This window comes from Ictidomys tridecemlineatus, chromosome 9 (genome assembly GCF_052094955.1).
Source record: "Ictidomys tridecemlineatus isolate mIctTri1 chromosome 9, mIctTri1.hap1, whole genome shotgun sequence".
NCBI lineage: Eukaryota > Metazoa > Chordata > Mammalia > Rodentia > Sciuridae > Ictidomys > Ictidomys tridecemlineatus.
Genome location: NC_135485.1, coordinates 52354572 through 52376938, shown reverse-complemented (window position 1 = coordinate 52376938; position 22367 = coordinate 52354572). Strand labels below are relative to the sequence as shown.

Genomic DNA, 22367 nt, shown 5'->3' with positions numbered 1-22367 from the left:
ATTCATTGTGTTTAAAGTATATTTGATTTAAAGTATATTACCAATACTGGCCAAACACTACAAGAAGATTGAACTCAGAGGAACTCCACCATGTAGTCACATTCCAGTCCTATTTAGTATTTATTTAGAAACAGAATCTCACTGAGTTGTTTAGCACTGCCCTTTTGCTGAGGCTAGCTTTGAACTCTTGATCCTCCTGCCTCAGCCTCCTGAGTCACTGGAGTTCAGGTATGCGCCACTGTGCCCCACCCTCTTATATTAATTTTAATGTCAGCATACACATCTGGTCACTTATCATCCAACACTGTATGGGAATTTTATTTTAATTTACATACAAATTATACTTTCCACATACCTGTTTTCCATTATTCAAATCCACTTATTACTACTACATTAATTTTTGCCTCTGTAATTTTTAAAAAATATATAATGTTATCAGAACAGTGTTATAAAGATTCATATATTTGTTTAGATGTGCTACTAGTTCATGTAGTTTCACTGGTATATGATGTGCACTCTGTCAAGTACCACATGACTCATTTATTTCTTCTTTCAATGGCATCTGAATTATTTCCAAGTTTTACATTAATAGCTTGTTTCCCTGTACTATAATTATTTTCTATGTAATTAATTACCAATCTGTAATGGTTATTCTTTAGTTGAATGGTTAAGTTAGAGACAACATGGATGTTTAGCTTTAAAAAACAATGCTGAGCCAGGCACAGTGGCACACACCTGTAATCCTAGATACTCAGAAAGCTGAAGCAGGAGTGTTATACCTGTCTCTTGCTTTTGCTGACCCTAAGATATTAAGAATTATTTCATAGTAAATAGTACTTACTCATTTAATCTGCAATTTTATCTGTGATAAATCTTTGAAGCTAGGATAAGTTGTTGCTGCCACTGCTGCTTCTGCTTATTCCTCTTCCTCTTTTTTTTTTTTTCATTGAACCCAGGAGTGTGTCACATCCGAGTTATTTTAATATTTTTTCAGACAAGGTTTCACTAAATTGCTGAGATTGGTTTTGAACTTAAAATCCTCCTGTCTCAACCTCCTGGGGTTACAGATGTGCATCACCATGCTCAGCCACATCATTCTCTCTCCATCTCTCTCTCTCTCTCTCTCTCTCTCTCTCTCTCTCTCTCTCTCTCTCTCTCTCTCTCTCTCTTCCTCCCTCCCTCCCTCCCTCTCTCTCTCTCTCTCTCTCTTCTTTTTAGTTATACACGACAGCAGAATATAAATTGACTTATTTATACAATCATGGAGTACATCTTATTCTAATTAGGATCCCAGTCTTGTCATTGTACATGATGTAGAGATTTACTATGGTGTATTCATATGTGTACCTAGGAAAGTTATGTCAGAACCATTTCTTTTCTTGCTTGTATTTTAATTGAATGAAAATCCATCTCAGGGTGGCTTGTGTTAACAAACCACAGGGAGGATATTGTTGTTCCACACAATGCCAACTCAAAACAGGTAATTTTCCTTGCTATAAACCTGTGTGTACTGGAATTCACCTGTAAAAGTGAGAGTGTATCTTGGGAGTCCAGCATTAGTGACTGTATGTGTAGAGTAGGGAGCTTGCACAAGCCTTTAGGGTTTCACACTTTCTCACCCCTGAAGCACCCTGTATACCCTTTGCAAGAATAGCTGAAGTTTTGGTAAAAAGCTTGTGCTTCAGAATTCCTGTTTTTGCTCATTTTTGAGAGTCTGCTGATTTTAATCTTGTCAAATCAAAATAAATTTTATAAGATCAATTCTATATTTTATCCAATCTTTTAAATCTTTCAGTTTGCTATAAGAGAAAATATTTGCATTCCTTTAAATTTCTTTTATATTAACCAGAGCTAGATATTAATTTTTCTCAGATAATAAAATAATTTAGAGATATTTCTCAAATATGTAATAATTTTAATAATAATATGTAAAATTGAATGTAATATTTGTATGTTATATACTTTTTCTTCTTTGACTTTGCTTAAAGTATTTAATAGCACAACAAGAACTTTGTCATAGTGTGTAGATAAATTTATTTTCCCCCTCCTAATTGTATCTCTATTATCTTTTATAAAAAGGACTCTTACCTTCTCAGATTATAATGTTACCTCTATTTGCTTAGAGTACTTTTATGGCCCATGTCTTTGGCAATATTTCTGAGTGTTTTTTTTTCCTGGAATGTGTTTTATCAGCTACCACCAGAAATTCTACAAATTCTAGTCATATAATGCAATAAAATTCCCTAATCTTTGGTGCTAGATTTACTATTGTATCTTATAAATAAATCTATTCTGGGTCTTCACTTTAGCAAAATAACAAAACTTAAGATATTCAAATTTCAATAATTTGCCTCTTTCACCAAATATTATAACTAAATTTAACCCTTGATACAATTAGTATCATGCTTCATAGAATGCACTTACATCAGTATTTTTTTCTTCAAAATTATACTTTCAACCCATTCTTAAGGACTTAACTAAAGCATTATTTCATCATTGCCTTCTTTTAGCTGAACAACTTCCTCCAAGGATTTTTCTCTCCTACCTTCTAAGATTCACCTCTCTTGTGTTTGTAGAGTTAGTGTTGTTAAAAGTGACTCAATTGCTGAATAAAATGTGAACTCATATTTAATTGGAACTATATTGTGCTGGTCTCTTTGTGTCCTGTCATTGTATAAAACTGACAATATCAAGTGCTAAACATTGTTAAATGTATGATATTATGAAAAAGGGAGAAATTGAAGTTATATTAAAATATGGATGGCTAACTGGATAAAAAAACCTGTATTCCTAATTTTAACCTCTCTCTTGAGATTCAAGTATTTATAAGTCAAATATATGTATATCCACTGACATGTCTAATCACTAACTCATACGTAGCAGGTCAAAAATTTTTGCCCTAGCCATTTCTACCTTTGTATTTCATGTCTTTTTGAGTCATTGTTCTCTGTTCCTCAACTATAAAAATGAGCCTTTCCTTTTCTTTTCACATAAATGTTGATCCCCTCTCATTTCTCATCAGTCATAAGAACTCTCATTCTAAACTTTCCATTCAGAAACCAAGATTAAAGTTAAAAACTGAAACCAGAGAATAGCATTAAATCTCACCAAAGACTCTTAAAAATTCCTTTTCCATACTTTTTCTATGTCACCCTGCACTCCATACATACTAGACTAAAATGACCACAATTTCTGCATTATCATTCTTTATCTTGAATTCTTCCTTTCCTCTTGAGTAAGTACCTTCTGCCCATTTTGCTTCTAGGCACAGATGCTATGCCTGTTCCAGTTTCAGAAGCTTTTCTGATTCCTTTCACATAAAAGTGAGGCAACTTTCTCTGGAGTTCTAAAACAGTATAATAGTTTTTTGATAATTAGTATTTGCCTCCTTTAATTATATAATATGTCTTTTACATACTAGAATGTCACCAATTTTAAGGCAAGATCTGTATCTTTATATTTCCCCATATTATCACTTATCAGTTACCATAAGATCATCATACTATTTATTGAACTTCCTTAAATGCATTCTTCTATTATACTTTGAATTATTAATCTGAAGTATCAAATTTTTGCCTATTTTAACATATTTAATACTGAATTATTAGAATACTGGAAAAAATTCTACACAAATGTTTAAAAGGTTCTTATCATTCAGCAAATGTCATATAGGTGCTGCACCCAGGCAACAGAATGGGCAAAGTTCTGTGCACATGTGTCCTTTCCTACTTTTAGAAGTTAATATTTGACTTTTTTCTTACCACAGTTTTTACTTAACCCAGGGAGCACTCCACCACTAAAGAATAGTGCAGAGGAGACATGGTCATGATGTTTGAGAAATGGGTTTCGACAATTCTTTTCTTGCAGTTCTGCTGGGCTGGCTGTGGATTCTGTGGGAAGGTCCTAGTGTGGCCCTGTGATATGAGCCATTGGCTCAACCAAAAGATCATTCTTGAGGAACTCCTGCAGAGAGGACATGAAGTGACAGTTTTGACTTCTTCACAGAATTTCTTGGTTGGCTATGGAAACTCTTCTGGATTGAATTTTGAGGTGATCTTTGTGTCACACGACAGAGAAAGTGCAGAGAAAAATCTAGAGGAGTTTTTACATTTGGCTGTGAACATCATGCCATCATTGTCACTCTGGCAATCAGCAAAATTATTTCAAAACTTCTTTCTTCAAGCAACTGAACATTTTGAAGACCTCTGTCGGAAAGCAGTTTACAATCAGTCCCTCATGGAGAAGCTCCGGGAAACCAAGTATGATGTCATGTTTATAGACCCTGTGATTCCCTGTGGGGAGTTGGTGGCTGAGTTGCTTGGGATCCCTTTTGTGAACACAATAAGGCTCTCCATGGGCAACACTGTGGAGAAATACTGTGGGCATCTTCCAGTTCCACCTTCCTATGTGCCTGCTGCCATGGGAGGACTAATAGACAGAATGACCTTTTTGGAAAGGGTGAAAAATATGATGTTTATATTCTTCTTTGACTTTGTGCTCCAGCAATATGACTTTAAATTTTGGAATCAATTTTACAGTGAAGCATTAGGTAAGAGACTCTGCTTCTCATGGTATACTCATATCCAAAGACCTTTAGGAAGCCAAAGAAAAGCCCAGAAAAATGTAAGAAATACATTTTTCAAATAACTGATTTCTACATAAAACTCTGTAAGTTTGGTTTGTTAAACAAGTTAGGTAAGGAAGACAAGAAGACATTTTTTTTCTTTTTCCCTTTTTTTTTTCTTTTCTTTTTGCCAGGGTTATTCCTTTTCTCTTCCTCCTCCTTCTCCTCCTCCTCCTCCTTCTTCTTCTTCTTTTGTTTTTTCTCTTGGGACTAAACCTAGGGTTACCTTATTACTGAGGTATATCCCCTTTCCTTTTTATTTCATTTTAATTTTTTTCTGAGGGTCTTGCTAAATTATGGAGGGTGTCCTTGAACCTGTGATCCTCCTGCCTCTGCAGTAATTAAAAGTGTGTGTGACCACCCTGGCTGGTTACTCCTTCTTTATAATTGTTAGACTGTTTTGTAAAATACCTTGAAATTTAATAGATTGTTATAAAAAAATGTTAGTCCAAGGGAAGAAGACTTTTTTTTTTTTTGGTCAGATATAAGATAATAAATACTTCCAGGACATTAAACTTCTTTTTACTATGACATTTGACTTTTTATTGGTTAAGGAGGGGGAAAAAAGAAAAAAAATTGCAGTGTTTGTTATAATAAGAAAATCTTTCATTATGCCAGTAATAAACTGAAATGTGAGCTATTTGGGGAATGGAATCAAATTCATTATAAAATTGACTTTATCTGAATTTTGCTTCATAAATTTTTGAGAATAACTTCTTATTACTCTCAAATTTATACCATTCTCCTCTTGGACCAGCATACCTACCATTTCCCTGTATCTCATAAAGTAGGTAGAAAACGTCAGTGTATGTATCTCATAAATTAGGTAGAAAACTTCAGTGTGTCCTGTGAACTGCTTCACCAGAGTTGGTCATAATGAAAAGTTTCCTAGGATACTTTACACTTCAGAGAGTATAATACAGAGAGTTGAAAACTTAAATACAAAGCTCTAAAAATGTCTATTTCTTGAAAGTTTAAAAATGTAGTGAAACTTTCATTTAGATGGTAATATTCATTCTACTTACATTTGGTTGCTTACCTTTTTCTAATGAATGATGTTACTTTGTTATTTTGATCTGAATCCATCAATTGAAGCCTTGCCCTTCAACTCTTTTTTGAGAATCATGAGGAAATACCAACTTCCAAACAAAAGACACAGAGTGTTAAAAACACTAGTCAATTTAACTCCCCAGTTGTGTTAATTTGCTCGGGCTTCTATAACTAAGTACCAGTGACTTAAAAAAAATGTATTTTTTTCCAGTTCTGGAGGCTGGGAGTCTGACATCAAGGGCTGCCAGGGTGGCATGTTCTTGGGGCTTCTCCCCTCTTGCAGATAACCTATCTTCTCATGTCTGCACAAGGCATTTTCTGTTGCATCTGTGTGTCCTGGTGTGTCTTCCTCTTTCAAAAGGATACTGGTCATATTGGATTAGGACCGTACCCTTTAATTCACTTAACCTTATTCACCTTAAAGACCACTTCTACAAATAGAGTCAGGTTTCAACAAGGGAATTTGGAGAAACACAACTGAGTCCATCACACGATTTTCTTTTTCATATATACATCCCATTGATGCTTTTTATTTATATAGAATGGTATGTTTCATCGTGGCATATTTGTATATACATAAGAATGTAATTTAATCATTTTACTCACCAATACCTCCCCTACCCTCTCTTCTTCTTTCTCCTGGATCCCCTTTCTCTATGCATGGTCTGTCTTCTACATTCATGGTAGTCCCTCTTCCTTCTTTCCCATTTTCTTTTCACTCCAGCTTCCACATATGACAGAAAACAATACTTTTCTCTCTGAATCTGACTTATTTCACTCAGAATTATGGTTGGTAGTTCCACCGGTTTTCCAGCAAATAACATAGTAAATGTTCATCTGATGATGGACACCTAAGCTGATCCCATAATTTGACTATTGTGAATTATGCTGCAATAAATATGAGAATTCATGTATCACTGTAGTATGCTGATTCTAATTCTTCTGAATAATTAAGGAGTATTATAGCTGGATCATTTGACGTTTTTATTTTAAACTTTTGGAGGAACATTCACACTGATTTCTGTGGTAGCTATCCCAATTTATATCCTCACAAACAGTGCATAACAATTAATTTTCCCGGCATCCTCATCAGCATTCATTGTTATTTGTATTCTTGATGACTGCCATTCTGATGAAATATCAGTGTAGTTTTGATTTGCATTTCCCTGATGGCCAAAGATGTTGAATAGTTTTTCATGTAATTGTTGCCCACCAATTTATTGATTGAGTTTTTTTGTTTGTTTGTTTGAATTTTTTTTTTAGTTTTTTTTAATTCTTTGCATATTCCGGTTGCTAATGGTCTGTTGAAGAAGTAGCTGGTAAAGATGTTCCACCATTCTGTCAGTTTTCTCTTCGCTCTGTTCATTGTTTCTCTTATTGTGCAGAGGCTTTTTAATTTGATGCCATCCCATTTATTGCCTCTTGCTCTTATTTCCTAAGCCATAGAGAAATCTTTAGGTTGAAATGTTTTTCCCAAACAGTTTTAAAACTTTTGCTCTTATATTTAGATCTTCAATACATTGTGAGTTCTCCTTTGTACATGGTGAGAGAGAGGGATCTAGTATCATTCTTCTATATGTGGATATTCAGTTCTCCCAGCCCAATTGTTAAATAAGCTTTTTTTTTTTTCTCCAATATGTATTTTTGCCAGCTTTGTCAAGGATCACATGACTGTATCTGTATGAGTTTGTCTTTGTGTCTTCTATTCTGTTCTGTTGGTCTATGCTGTTTGTTTTTATGTCAGTACCATGCTATTTTGGGTACCATGACCCTGTAGTGTATTTTCAAATAAGGTCTTGTGATGCCTCATGTATTGCTCTTTTTGCCTAAGATTGCTTGGGATATTCTGGGTCTTTTGTTCTTTCACATAAATTTAGGATGATTGTTTCTAGTTCTGTGAAGAATATCCTTGGTATTTAGATGAAAACTTCATTGAATCTGCTAATTGCTATTAGCAATTTGGCCATTTCAATGCTATTAATTCTGCCTATTCATGAATATTCCGAGTCTTGCCATCTTCTAAAGTCATGTTGAATTTATTTCTTCAGTGTTCTGTAATTTTCATTATAGAGGTCATAACTTTCTTGGTTAGTTTATTCCAAGATATGTAATTTTAAAGCTCTTATAAATGGGATTTCTTTCCTGATTTCATTATGAGCAGATTCATTATTGATTTTTGTATGTTGTTACTATGATGAATTTGTTTAATAGCTCTAGAAGTCTTCTGGTGGAACCTGTAGGGTCACCTATGTATAAGAGAATTATATTATCTGCAAATATGGATAATTTGACTTATGTTATTCTCTTTGTGTTATTTATTTATGTTGCCTAATCCCTGTGGCTAAAATTTCAAGGAATAGATTGAATATGAGTGGTAAAAGTGAACATCCTTTTCTTTTCCTGATTTTTAAGGAAAATACTTTCCATTTTTTCCCATTCAGTATGATATCAGTTTCTGGTTTTTCATGCACAGCCTTTATTATTTCAAGGTAAATTCCCTCTATCCCTAGTTTTCTCAGTTTTTATCATGAAGGTTTGTTAAATTTTGTTGAGTGCTTTTCTGCATTTTGAAATAAGCATGTGGTTTTTGCCCTTTGTTCTTTTTATGTTGTGTATTACATTTATCAATTTGTGCATATTACACTGATTTCCTAACAGATATATTGTTTCATAGAACTAATGCTAAAGTTGCCCCATTTATAAATTCTTAGCTTTTAGACAAGGTTTTAAACTAAATTTATACTGCAATAGTTTCCGAGTAAGTAATTTAACATCTAGTATATTGGAAATAAGATACATGAGACCATGATCTTGGCTTTAATTCTACCTTCAGAGACAAATGGATGAGATAGAACCATAAATATATCACTGTAAAATTTTGGTATATAGGGTTATGAATGAAGCCTTCTGGGAACACATATATTTAAGGTAAGCAGAAACACAAATGTTATCTTAGCAGACTAAAATGTGGGGAATTCTTCATCAAGCAGAGTATGTACTAAAAATGTCACGCATCTTTGTGTTTGGGGACTCTCTTGCCATAGCAAAGTTTTAGTAAAATGTTAGCAAATAATTGCTCTGATGAAAAGAAGGAATTGTCTTTTATTTTCTCCATTCATATGGCTTAAAGAGACTGAATATCTATCCCTATCTTTTCAACCTGGTCTCTCATGATATAGTGTGTGTTTAACACTATATGATTATTGCTTCTGATTTCCTAATTTTCAACTTTTTTCTGACTTACTAATAGTTATCTCTTTTTCTCCTAAATAATCTTATATTTTTAATAAGACTGTTAAAACATGATATTCTTTATGAAGAGGTTCATTTATAATCTGTAGTCCATAGGTAATGAATGATACTAGATTATATTAATGTCAAAACAGTAAACAATTTAAAATAAAATAGTAGGCATTCTTGTTTCTAAATATATCTGATTATAGGCTCAGATTTTGTAATGGGCACAAGTTGTACACTGACCTTGTTGTGTCAAGCTTTTACACATTGTTTTCCATTTTACTTGGGTTCCATTAAACAATAAATATTTTCCACTTCAGTATCCACTGTAAGCAATTAAGTTTTCTACATCCACCACTCTACAGACAATGATGGGCCTAACTTTGCATATTTAGTAAGGATTAAACTATTCTATTATATAAAGAAAACCACCCTTCAGTGACAGAAAGTACTCATAAAAACTGAGAAACTTTCTTTTTGTTTGAACATTGAGTTGAAGAAAAGTGAATTACTTTTTCCTCTTCAAATTGCCTGATTTCCTAATTTTCTAAGTGGACTTCCTACTTATATGTGGACATACTCTCTGGACTGCAGCCACTAACAAACAGGATTCAGATCAATGTTCAGAATGATCCTAAGATCAATATAATGCTTGCCTTGAAAACTTTAGTTAGTTGGTTCTTTTTTTTCTTTTTTTAAAAATTGATTTAAAAACCAATAACTTACAATGGAATGAATGCATTACAATTCTTATTACATGTATGCAGCACAATTTTTCATATCTCTGGTTGTATATAAAGTATGTTGACACTAATTCGTGTCTTTATACATGTACTTTGGATGATGATGTTTATCATATTCCACCATCCTTGCTAATCCCCTACCCCCTCATTTCCCCCTTCCACCCCTGTGCCTTATCTAGAATTCATCAATTCCTCCCATGTTCTCCTCCCTATCCCACTGTGAGTCAGCCTCCTTCTATCAGAGAAAAGATTCGGCATTTGTTTTGGGGGATTGGCTAACTTCACTTAGAATTATCTTCTCCATCCATTTACCTGTAAATGCTATGATTTTCTTCTCTTTTCTTGCTGAATAATATTCCATATATATATGCCACATTTTTTATCCATTCATCCACTGAAGTGCATCTAGGTTGGCTCCACAGTTTAGCTATTGTGAATTGTGCTGCTATAAACATTGATGTGGCTGTGTCTCTGTAGTATGCTGTTTTTAAGGCTTTGGGGTATAAACCAATGAGAGGGATAGCTGGGTCAAATGGTGGTTTCATTCTCAGTATTCCAAGGAATCTCCATATTGCTTTCCATATTGGCTGTACCAATTTGCACTCCCACCAGAAATGTATGAATGTACCTTTCCCCCCCACACATCCTCCTTAACACTTATTGTTGTTTGTTTTCATAATAGCTGCGATTCTGACTAGAGGGAGATGATATCTTAGTTTTGGTTTGCATTTCTCAAATTGCTAAAGATTATGAACTTTTCCTATTCTGGGTCTCGTATTTTTTCAGGTGAATTTCATGATTCCTTTTTCTATTTCTATGAGGAATGCCATTGGAATTTTGATCAGAAAAGCCCAGGACTGGATGGATACACAGCTTAGTTAGCTTTTCTGTTTGCTAATTTATTTTTTGGAATTGATAAATTCCTCTGTAAGTAACTGTGGATACCAATTTAATGATTAATCCAAATAATGGGTATTATCGTTTTTTCAGTAGCTAGCAAGGAAGATGTAAGAAAGTTAAGTACAAAGAAAGTTTGAAGTTTGGTACCATGGCAGGCATTGATGGGAAGGCATAGATTCAAGAATGATCAATGTCAGCCTCAGCAGGTTAGCAAGGCTCCAAGTAACTTAGCAAGAGCTTACCTCCAATAAAAAGATCTGGGGATATAGCTCAGTGGTTAAGTGCCTCTGGGCTCCATCTGTGGTAAAAAAGATTTAAACCTTTGAGGTTTGTGTTGTCGTTGCTTTTTTATTTCCCTTTATCATAGGTGTTAAGTTTCCCTATTTTATTCAATTAAATTCAGTTCTTCTAGTGACTCAGGTAAAAACATAACTAGGATCATTATACATCCAACTCTCTTTTTTTACAGTACATAAATAATCTGAATGGAGATCCTGTCAATTCTGTTCTCAAAGTATTTGTAGGATATGACAGCATCATATCATCCATTGTCTATATTCTAGTTTGTGCTACTATGATGTGTTGCCTACCATGAAACAATGGACTCTACCGTGTGAGCTGCAGTAAAAATATACAACAAAACACCGTAAATGCACAGAAATTATTTCTCCCTCATGTAACTATCTACCTGAAGAAAATAAGTTCTACTCACAAAGTGATCCAGGAATCAAGAACTAATTATCTTAGTTCTTACAATAGTTTGTGATGCTGTTTTTGCCTGAATAATTGGACAAGGTTATTTGTACACTGGCCTGAAAGAAAATGAAGGTAAAATGGAGAATATACTTTTAATTTTTTAAAAAAAGTGACCCAGAAATGTGCATATACATTTTCTCTCATTCCATTGGAAATAAAAACACTTAGATAGCCTAGAAATCATCTGTACACGTCAGTCTAGCTAACATGTCACCTCAGTGATTGGTAAATGCCTCCTACTAAATTTTTCTCTTTCCACATAAATTACAGACAGGCATGTAGCAATTAATTCAAGTTACTAACAGGAGTTCTTCAAATTAAAAGCCATCTCATTAGACTTAGTTTTAAAATAATAGATGCAATCAATAACAATATTCACTTGACAGCTCATATTTTATAATTTATTAATTATATATCACATAATTGCCCAATGTTTATAACTATTTATATAAATAATATAATTACAATAAAAGAATTGATGGTAAATTTTAATTCATTATTTTTATTTCACAATTCTTCAGTATAACTTTTAAAATTTCTTATGAAATTATTTGCCAATTTTGTATGCATTTGTTCAAATTTATTTTCATTTTTCTTTGACTCTATGTATATAATTGTGATCACTGCTTTAAAAATACAATTTTACTGAAGAAGCTTGGTCTTCCTAAAAATTTGTTCTAGAACTTATGAACGTAAACTTCACCTATGGAATTCATAATGAAGGCAGGATGTGGCACATATGAAATAAAGCATCTATTACTTGAAGTGTAGGGATCAAATCCAGGCTCTTGTACAGCTAGGCTCTACCACTGAGCTACATCCTCAGCCCAAAATAAAGGCACTTCTATGACACAAACATTTTGATGTAGAAGATGTGGAGAGAAGTTTTCATCCAATCTCTGAAAATTTCAAGTTGAGTTTCATTGGGCAATCTTTCTTCATTATCAAATTAAGACATTGGTTACATGAACTCACACATATCTTCAAATACTACTAAGTAATGACTATTCAAAGAGGCTTTCTATCCCAGGAGTATATACTTACCAATTATGATTAGAATTCTTAGCAAGAAAATATTCTTATTTGAGGTTTTCTTTTCTCCGTTGCAAAACACATTTTTTAGTATGTAGAAAAGGTGGATTTAAATGACAAATACTCATTCTTTTCTACAAAACTCCTAAAGTTAATACTTAGAATCTGCCCCTTTCAAAAAACATCATTTAAAGTTAACACTAGAATAAGTATATGATATTAGTACTATCTATATATGTATTGCACATATAAGGGGGGTATTGAGTGTGAATTAATCAGGAACTGTTTATTGAAGACATAATGTTAAATAAATTTAAGTGATAAGATTTGATTCAGAAAAATGTTGGATTGAAATAGGTATGGGTTCTTCAACAATATGTTTGAAAGAGACTATACAAGCTCTAAGACAGTCCTGTTCCTGAATAAAAACTGGGAAGTTTTTGAGAGGTGAGTTGAATGAGGCTTATGTGATGGAGTTAATCTATCTTCTGCACTAAATTAAAGAGAAAGAACAAGTACTAAATCTCTCAATATTTGTAGTTAAATTTTTGCTTCCTTCACTGTTACGAATCTATACTTACATATTAATTGTCTTTCATTGCCCCCAAGTCCTTTTTTTTGTTTTCTTTCTTTCATTCTTTCCTCTCTCTCTTACCTCCTTCTTCCTTTCCTTTCTTCCTTTTAACATATAGTCATTGTAAGTATTCTAGAGGTCTTTATTCTTTTCCTTAATAGCTTATAAGGTAATCAGTGATGCATTTTTGTTTTTTCCTAGCAAATATGGCAAATATGTGTATTAAATTTCTCCACGCAAATCTTCATTTTATCCAGGAAGACCCACTACATTATGTGAGACTATGGGCAAAGCTGAAATTTGGCTAATCCGGACATATTGGGATTTTGAATTTCCTCGTCCATACTTACCTAATTTTGAGTTTGTAGGAGGATTGCACTGTAAACCTGCCAAACCTTTACCTAAGGTAGGTCTATGGTGATAAAATTGTCCCATTTTCCTTTAAAGTTCACAGCTCCAATAACAAAGATATGTTGTTGAATATTTTCAGTCTACCACTCCCAGGTTATTTTCTTCATCATAGGGGTCTTTTTTGAGTGATATTAGGTCTTTTGGATTTTACTTGAGAAGTTAGCTGAAGAATAAAATAACTCGAGTAGTGTACTAAAAATACCTGCATCTTTAGTGTGGATACTGAGCAAAAGGACAGAAAGGAGACCCATGGAATCACTAAGAAGACATTAAGATATTAATGTGAAACCTGATCACCAGGGACATTTCCCAAAGTAGTTGATTGAAAAAAATACCTTCGTGAGAATTCTTTGTGAATTGCACAGAATTTGATGAATAAGAAGAAATAATTATTAAGGGAAGACATGGAATAAGGTAGCATTCTTAGATTTTAATCCGGGGATTATTACCTTTAGTATCATAGGAAACAAATGGTAAAAAAAAAACTCCACAAAGTTGATGATGAGTTTAGTTTTTGACCAAAATGGATTATCACGTGATCTCTGGAAATTTGGGGGGTAGCACAGGTCTCAGTATTGGTAGAAAGCATGAAAAATAAAGCCCATTGTTATGGAATGGGGTAGAAACCCACCCCAATTCAAATGTAATATTGCTTTCTGTAAGCATGATGTCAGTATTTGTTTTTTGAGAGAAAAATAAAAATTGTATGCCATATTCCAAAGTTTTCAAAGACAAACTTGGAATGCCAGAAATTTTGGACATAAATAAATTTTAAGAAACAACAACAACAAATAAATTAGATAAACATGATAAGAATCAAAAACTTTCCCAGGAGAGTTTTGATTTCTGTTTAACTTAAGTAAAGCATATGTAAGTTTAAAATTTCACTTCAAGATTCTGAATATGTTTAACAGTCAAGTTTATGGCTGCAAAAAAGCTATGCTAAGTACTGTCAGTACAGGAGTTAATAAAATAATAACTAAATAAATATACAGAGAGAGATACAACTCATCCATGATCACTGGATAAAACCCCTACCACACTATTTTATATATCCTTTTCTCCCTTTCACATGTATAATTTCACAAAAATAACTTTCAACATGCTTTACAAGAAGATTCCAGTTTGGATTCAATTCCAATCTCTGATTACCTACTGATATAGACTTTGAGCAGTATGATTACCAATCTTAACTTTTACAGCTGATGAATGAATTATGCTAGACACCAAATAAATAGAATAAAAAATAGACACTGTTAAGTCAAAAATACAGATCAGCATGGGATGTGTGTGTGTGTGTTTGTGTGTGTTTGTTTTTTGATTTGCTTGATAAGCACCTGCTTAAGAGAAAACAGAAACACTCTCCTGACATTAAGCAAGCTGGAAAAACAGTGCACTTTAATTCAACACATTGCCCTTCTCTGATAAGTTTACCAGCCATAAATTGACTTTAGAGGGTGGCATTCACATGGGTTATTATGTAAAAGGACCCAGTCCTCAACTTTGCAGTGCCCAATTTGCAAAACTGAGCAAAGACTCAGGGGATTTTATTTATATAGGGATCTGTACTTCACTACTGCTCTACGGCACAAATTAAATACACCATCTTTTAAAAGTCATTATTATTATAAGAAGATAAACTGTGGTATCTTCTTCAATATATATATCACATTTTTAACAAATTTCTTCTTAGCCCTATTAATCAGAAAAGTGAATCCTTGTGATAAATTATCTTGAATGTTTGTCTCTTAGGAAGGTACATTTTGGATATAACAGGCATATTGATAATATAAATGCCTAGATCTGGATCCTTTCTTGGGCTTCCTGCCATGAAATATTTTTACCAGTTTGTAGATAATTCTGTTGGTTGGGAAAATGATACCTTGAGAATAACAATTGCACTAACCATGAGAAGAACTGCCATCATTGGCTATTTGTCTCTGTAGTGATTTGATTCATATTTGTACTTGCAATTACTTACAATACATATTAGCCATAAGTTTCAGGGATATACTTCTTTTTAAAGAGACTAGATAATTATATGTCAAAAGATAGAATCAGCCTAACAATTTCTCTGACATTAGTTTTTACTTTTTCTACTTCTAAGTATAGGTAAATATTTTTTTTTCTTTGTGATGCTGCATTTTTAAAAAGAAAAAATGTATGTCCACAGGAAATGGAAGATTTTGTCCAGAGCTCAGGGGAAGATGGTGTTGTTGCATTTTCTCTGGGGTCAATGGTCAAAAACCTCACAGAAGAAAAGGCCAATCTCATTGCCTCAGCCCTTGCCCAGATTCCACAGAAGGTCAGTATGATTTGCCACTCTGGTCAGCAACTTCTTAGTAATGGGACAGACATTTTAGTTAATCACATTCTTTGCAGATGGATGTTGAAACTCATTAACACTGAGCATAACTGACATCAGGGTTGGGTACAAATTTGTATAATATTAAAATGTTGTACTTAGGCACATTTGACCATTTGCCTAACAGAACCTTGGCATTACTATCAGAACTCACTTTTGTATTACTTAATTTTAACAGGATAGAGGTGTGAATATTAAGTCTTTTGTAACATTTTGGATTGCATCGACTATTTCCAGTTCTGAAGTACAGAATTTTGTGAAGACAGAAAATACCTTTTTTTTTGTGGTTCATTGATACCTCCTTGACCTCACCTCCCACAAAGGAGACAAGAGAGGCAGGCAAAAGAGAGAGAGAGCAGGCCTGAAACCCTATTTATTGCGGGGAAGATAGTTGAGAAAGTTCCACCCAAATACGGCAAGGGATTAGGCTTCAGGGATGGTTTGGTGATGGCTTGTGGTCAGCAGATTGGCTGACATCTTGGAAGCCCACACTCATCTCAAGTGCTGTGTGGGGATCATAGGCAGAGTGAGTGAGAAGGACACATGTCAGCCCTCAGAGCAGTAATGTCAGTCCAGTCCCCTCATGTACTCCAGTGTGACATAGCTCACACACATAACCTATGGCTGGCTTGTGACAGTCCAGGAAAAGAGACAGACTATATACATAGAACAGAAAAATCTGAATTTCTGAGTTTTTTTAAAAACTCTACCAAAGTGTAATTGCTTTAGAAGTAAAAGATTAGATTCACTTATTCTATCCAAATTGGATAAAAGCAATTAAAATTGTAACATTATTTTCAAACAATATTTCATTTTTAATTTGTTATTCAATTAGCCTTGATTTTTATCATTATATGTTTATATTTATATCATTATAAGTTTATATTTATAAGTTTATATTTCTATTTTCTATATAATCCTATTCATGAAGTATGCTGGTACTTTTTATATTTATATATTAGTTAAACTACACAGAGTAGTACAAAGGTAACTATGCTAATTTGGCATAATAGAACTTCTAGTTTCCATTTCTATACTTGCCTCTTAAAATTTGCCTTTTCTGGAGGGTGTGGTGGTGCACTCCTATAATCCCAGATACTGGAGAGGAGGAGGCAGAAGGATTGATAGCTCAAAGCCAGCCTCAGCAATTTAGTGAGGGACTAAGCAACTGAGTGAGACCATGTCTCTAAGTAAAATACAAAATAGAGTTGGGGATGTGGCTCAGTGGTCGAGTGACCCTGGGTTCAACCTCTAGTACCTCCGAAAATTTGCCTTTCTAGCAAAAGACAAATATGTACAAAAATAGTTAATATCCTAATAAAATACTTTATTGAAAAGTAGAATATAAACCGATATCTAATCCTCCCTCAAAAAAAAAAAGAAATTAGAGAGAGTGCTGGGGAGAAAGGAAGGAAGGGAGGGGAGAAAGGAGAGGAGGAAGGAAGGAGAGGGGAAGGAAGATGGAGAAAAAATACTGTCACCAAAATAAATAAATAAATAAATAAATAAATAGATTGATAGATAAATAAGAAGAATAAAAGAAAAGAGAAAAAACCCAAAAATCTAAAGCTAATTACATTTTTGAAAAAAAATTACACTTGAGACATACCATGTAGGATGCAATAGTTTACATAGAATTCGTGTTTCTCTCAATGTTTTTAACCTCTGTATTCTGATTTATTAGACTAGTCCTATTTATATTCTATTTCTCTAAAGAATTACTTCCAACAATTTTGAAGTAATAATCCTCAAAATATACCATACTTAATAGAATCTGAATACAAGTCTTTAAAGATAGTCATGAACAGTCCCAGTATGTACCTCAATATTTGCAAGCTGCAAACTGCTTCTATGTACCCCTCACTCAGCTATCACTGGTAGTATGGAGGCATGTGATTCCTAAATAAGTCTACAGACTGAACACACTCTCATTGTGTGTACTAGAAACATGATAGCATTGTCTTCCACAGGTATTATGGAGATACCAAGGAAAGAAACCAGCCACATTAGGAGCCAATACTCGAATTTTTGATTGGTTACCTCAGAATGACCTTCTTGGTAAGACTGTGGGGGAAGAAAAGTTGTATCATTGGATAAGAGAAAAGTCAAGTCACTACTTTGTAAGTTTGTTGTCACATAATCTTGGTATTGAATAACAACAAGTGCACTTTAAAAATATTTAATAACTAAACATTTTCATATTTCATTCCATTTTGTAAAGCAGCTGTAATTAAACAATTGGCCATTAAATTCATAAATTCATGCTTCTCTTAATTCTCAGTTAAGACTCATCATATTTCAAATTTCAATCCCAGCTCAGGTAACACCACCTAAGTAATGCCTTCCCAGACAATGAAAAAATTTATTCTCTTTCTGGGATCACAGTTTTCTAGGGTAGCATTGTCTTATGAGATTAGCTTTTGTTAAAAAAAAAAAATGTCGCCTTCTTCAGTGGCTTATATGCTATAGCTTTTTGTTGCTTCCATCTCTGAAATTTTGCTAATGTGTTAGCTTGAAATACATACCCACTTCTCCCTCCATCCCCAAACTAGGTCATCCTAAAACCAAAGCTTTTATCACTCATGGTGGAACTAATGGGATCTATGAAGCTATTTATCATGGGATCCCTATGGTGGGAATCCCCATGTTTGCTGATCAACCTGATAACATTGCTCACATGAGGGCCAAAGGAGCAGCTGTGGAGGTGAACTTCAACACAATGACAAGTGCGGATTTGCTCAGTGCTTTGAGAACAGTCATTAATGACCCTTCGTGAGTACTACTTCTTTTAAAGACTTATCTGCCATTGATTATGTTATGTACCACTGCCTCAACCTTCCTAATGGGAAGGTTTTTCTGGATAATCTGTTTAATTTCATGAATAAAAATATTTAAATATTACAAACCATTTATTAAGTGCAAAATGAAAGTGATAATGCTCCCAATATTAATCATTCAAAAATAATGACTAATACTGTCAAACAGTGTTATTAAACACTGCTAATAGCTATTTCTGAGTCATTAATAGCTTTAGGGTCTTCTAGACATCATAATTTATGAGGTAGCTAGGGGTTAGGAACTTCAATAATTCTTAGTATGATTTTTTTCCCTATAAATATTGTTCTTGAAGTTTAATCAATTTCTTTCTTACCAGGATGTTAATTACTGATAATTTAGTTCATTTTATTAAACATGAAAGCTGATAGATTTTGTAATTCTTTTTACCTCTAATATATAGAATGTCTATTAAATTTTAATTTAATTTTTTTATTGATTGTTCAAAACATTACAAAGCTCATGACATATCATCTTCCATACATTTGATTCAAGTGGGTTATGAACTCCCATTTTTTACCCCAAATACAAGTTGCAGAATCACATTAGTTACACATCCACATTTTTACATAATACCATATTAATGACTGTTGTATTCTGCTACCTTTCCTATCCCCTACTATCCCTCCTCCCCTTCCCTCTCATCTTCCCTCTCTACCCTATCTGCTGTTGTTTAATTCTCTCCCTTGTTTTTCCCCCTTTTCCCTCACAAACTCTTATATGTAATTTTGTGTAACAATGAGGGTCTCCTTCCATTTCCATACAGTTTCCCTTCTCTCTCCCTTTCTCTCCCCCCACTGGTCTCTGTTTAATGTTAATCTTTTCCTCATGCTCTTCTTCCCTGTTCTGATCTTAGTTGCTCTCTTTATATCAAAGAAGACATTTGGCATTTGTTTTTTAAGGATTGGCTAGCTTCACTTAGCATAATCTGCTCTAATGCCATCAATTTCCCTGCAAAATCCATGATTTTGTCATTTTTTAGTGCTGCATAATACTCCATTGTGTATAAATGGCACAGTTTTTTAATCCATTCATCTATTGAAGGGCATCTAGGTTGATTCCAAAGTCTAGCTATTGTGAATTGTGCTGCTTTGATCATTGATGTGGCAGTATCCCTATAGTATGCTCCTTTAAGGTCCTCAGAGAATAGACCGAGAAGGGCAATAGCTGGGTCAAATGGTGGTTCCATTCCCAGCTTTCCTAGGAATCTTCATATTACTTTCCATATTGGCCGCACCAATTTGCAGTTCCACCAGCAATGTACAAGTGTATCCTTTTCCCCACATCCTTGCCAGCACTTATTGTTACTTGACTTCATAATGGCTGCCAATCTTACTGGAGTGAGATGGTATCTTAGGGTGGTTTTGATTTGCATTTCTCTGACTGCTAGAGATGGTGAGCATTTTTTCATGTACTTATTGATTGATTGTATGTCCTCCTCTGAGAAGTGTCTGTTCAGGTCCTTGGCCCATTTGTTGATAGGGTTGTTTGTTATCTTATTGTTTAATTTTTTGAGTTCTTTGTATATTCTGAATATTTTATTTTATAATGATTGAAAACATGAAAACAGAATCATAGATACTCAGAAATTTCCAAGTAAATACTAAAAGTTGTCTGATTAAAATATATTCACACTAATCCTCAACCTAATACTGCCTCTGAGATTTTCTGAAAACACAAGGGTGGTATAGTATAGAGAATATATATGGGTTTACATGTGTCCCATTATCTTATTCCCCAAAGCAATTAAGAAGCACAAAAGATTACATAGTAATATATAAATCATAGTAATTTTAATTATTCAAAATATTTTATCATTGTCAAAAAACAGTTCATAAAAATATGAAATAATACATTGATGAACATGATCCTTGATTATTCTTATTCATTAAACAGTTTACCTGTATTCATATGTATACATTTATCTATAAAATTTATGTATATTCAAAATTTTAAATCTTTATCTATAAAAAGTGAAAATCTTAACAAAAATCTGATTTGCAGAAAAAAGTTTTTACAGGAACTACACTTTTGTCTAAAGTTCAATAGAATGACCATGTGTGTGTGATTACTATCTTGACCTTACAGGTGAATGGCAGGATGGCTCTTCTTCACTATACACAAAGAATGCATGTTGTTAATCTCATGCTGCTTGGTCTAGGTCATATTCACCTGTGAATTATGACCACATTCCCTTTCCCCAATCCTAACAATGTCTTGCTAGCACAAACCAACCTGGAATCTACTAGTTTAAACTACCAGGAAACTTAAATGAAGACATATCTTATCTTTTAAATACATAGACTTTTACTCAGTGTTGTTTGAGAAACAATTAGAGCTATTAACAATAATTCTTGCTATTGTGGTGCCATGTTGATTAGGGGGGATCTAATTCTAGGGAGAGAGTTTTATTTCTTTCAAGAACTCCATGCACTTGGATTTGCCAATTCTTAGTGTTTTCATTCAGTCCTGACATTGCCAAGAAAGACATTGTCATTTTCACCACAAATATGCAAATGTGTGCTAAGGAATAATTACTGCACTGCAGTGATCTCAACACTGTAAAATGAGTCATTAAAGTTGATGACTATTTCCCCATGTTTGTCGTTTGATCTGTTCAGATGTTAGTGGCCGTGCATATTGATGTTTTAAATAATATTATCTAATAATATTGGGTTATTCTCATCTTCATCTTAAAACAGTCCTGAACACTATAGCTCACATAATATCAATTTTTTTTTCATTGAAAAAATAGGCTATCTATTTACAACTGAATATTTCATTTCTTTCTACATATACATTTCTATATCTAATAACCACGTTGTGTTAAGAATATATCTCTTCCACATATACATTTTTATGACTTAAAATCCTGGTCAACTGGCTAAGTTCATGCAAGATAAACTTTTTCTCCACATAGCTATGGGTTTTGGCTTGTATAATATTGAACTTGCCTTTAGTAAAAAACAAAAATAAAAACTAATTTTTATGTATTTGCCTTTTAGTTATAAAGAGAATGCCATGAGGTTATCAAGAATTCATCATGATCAACCTATAAAGCCCCTGGACCGAGCTGTCTTCTGGATCGAATTTGTCATGCGCCACAAAGGAGCCAAGCACTTACGGCCAGCCTCCCATGACCTCACCTGGTTCCAGTACCACTCTTTAGATGTGATTGGATTCTTGCTGGCCTGTGCAACGACTGTTATATTCATGGTCACAAAATGTTGTATGTTTTCTTTTAAAAAAATTGGAAAGACAGGAAAGAAGAAGAAAAGGGAATAGGTCAAGAAAAGAGGAAACAGACCTTTCTAAGTTTGGCAAAGTTCAGAATTGTGAAGTCCTATTGATTCTAGCCACAAAAAGCTTACTGAAAATCCATCTCTGCTTTTTAAGATATCCCCTTCTGGGCTGGGGGTATAGCTCAGTTGGTAGAGTGCTTGCCTAGCATGCACTGGGTTCAATTCCCAGTGCCACAAAAAAGAAAAACAAAAATCCCATTCCTCTGACTTAGTCTAGAGAAAAGCCTAGATCTCAACATGACCATTAACTAGTGAGTATGTCCCATTTTTTCTTTCTTCCTCTCACTTTCCTGGCACAGGGGGCACTACAAAGTCTAAATATGTTCTTTTCATATGTAGTTTTAAATTTTTAAAAATCAATTTATACACTGACTAAAAATATACCAAATCATAGGGAAAGCACAAAGTTTAAATGGAATTTGATGGATGTAAGAAAATCAGGAGTCAAATTCACAATTCCCTGTAGACCACACAAATCAAATAACCACCACAGGAAATTAGTTAACAATTTTATTTTTAAATTAAGGGGAAAAAACAC

General features: G+C 33.7%; 1 protein-coding gene across 3 annotated transcripts in view; it reads left to right on the top strand.

The window, feature by feature from the left end:
- Positions 1-21822, top strand: part of LOC101972981 (UDP-glucuronosyltransferase 2A2) — a 30273-nt gene extending 8451 nt beyond the window's left edge. The window contains exons 1-6 of one of the 3 annotated variants that reach the window (XM_005333277.4): positions 3786-4549; positions 13174-13322; positions 15501-15632; positions 17663-17750; positions 18245-18464; positions 21533-21822. In XM_005333277.4, the coding sequence (XP_005333334.2) occupies positions 3820-4549; positions 13174-13322; positions 15501-15632; positions 17663-17750; positions 18245-18464; positions 21533-21812 (1599 nt within the window). In that variant the 5' untranslated portion in view covers positions 3786-3819 and the 3' untranslated portion in view covers positions 21813-21822. Of the gene's footprint in view, positions 1-3785; positions 4550-13173; positions 13323-15500; positions 15633-17662; positions 17751-18244; positions 18465-21532 lie in introns of those variants that run through there. The other 2 variants (XM_040292337.2, XM_078021376.1) reach the window with 2 other exon arrangements.
- Positions 21823-22367: the final 545 nt, after the last annotated feature.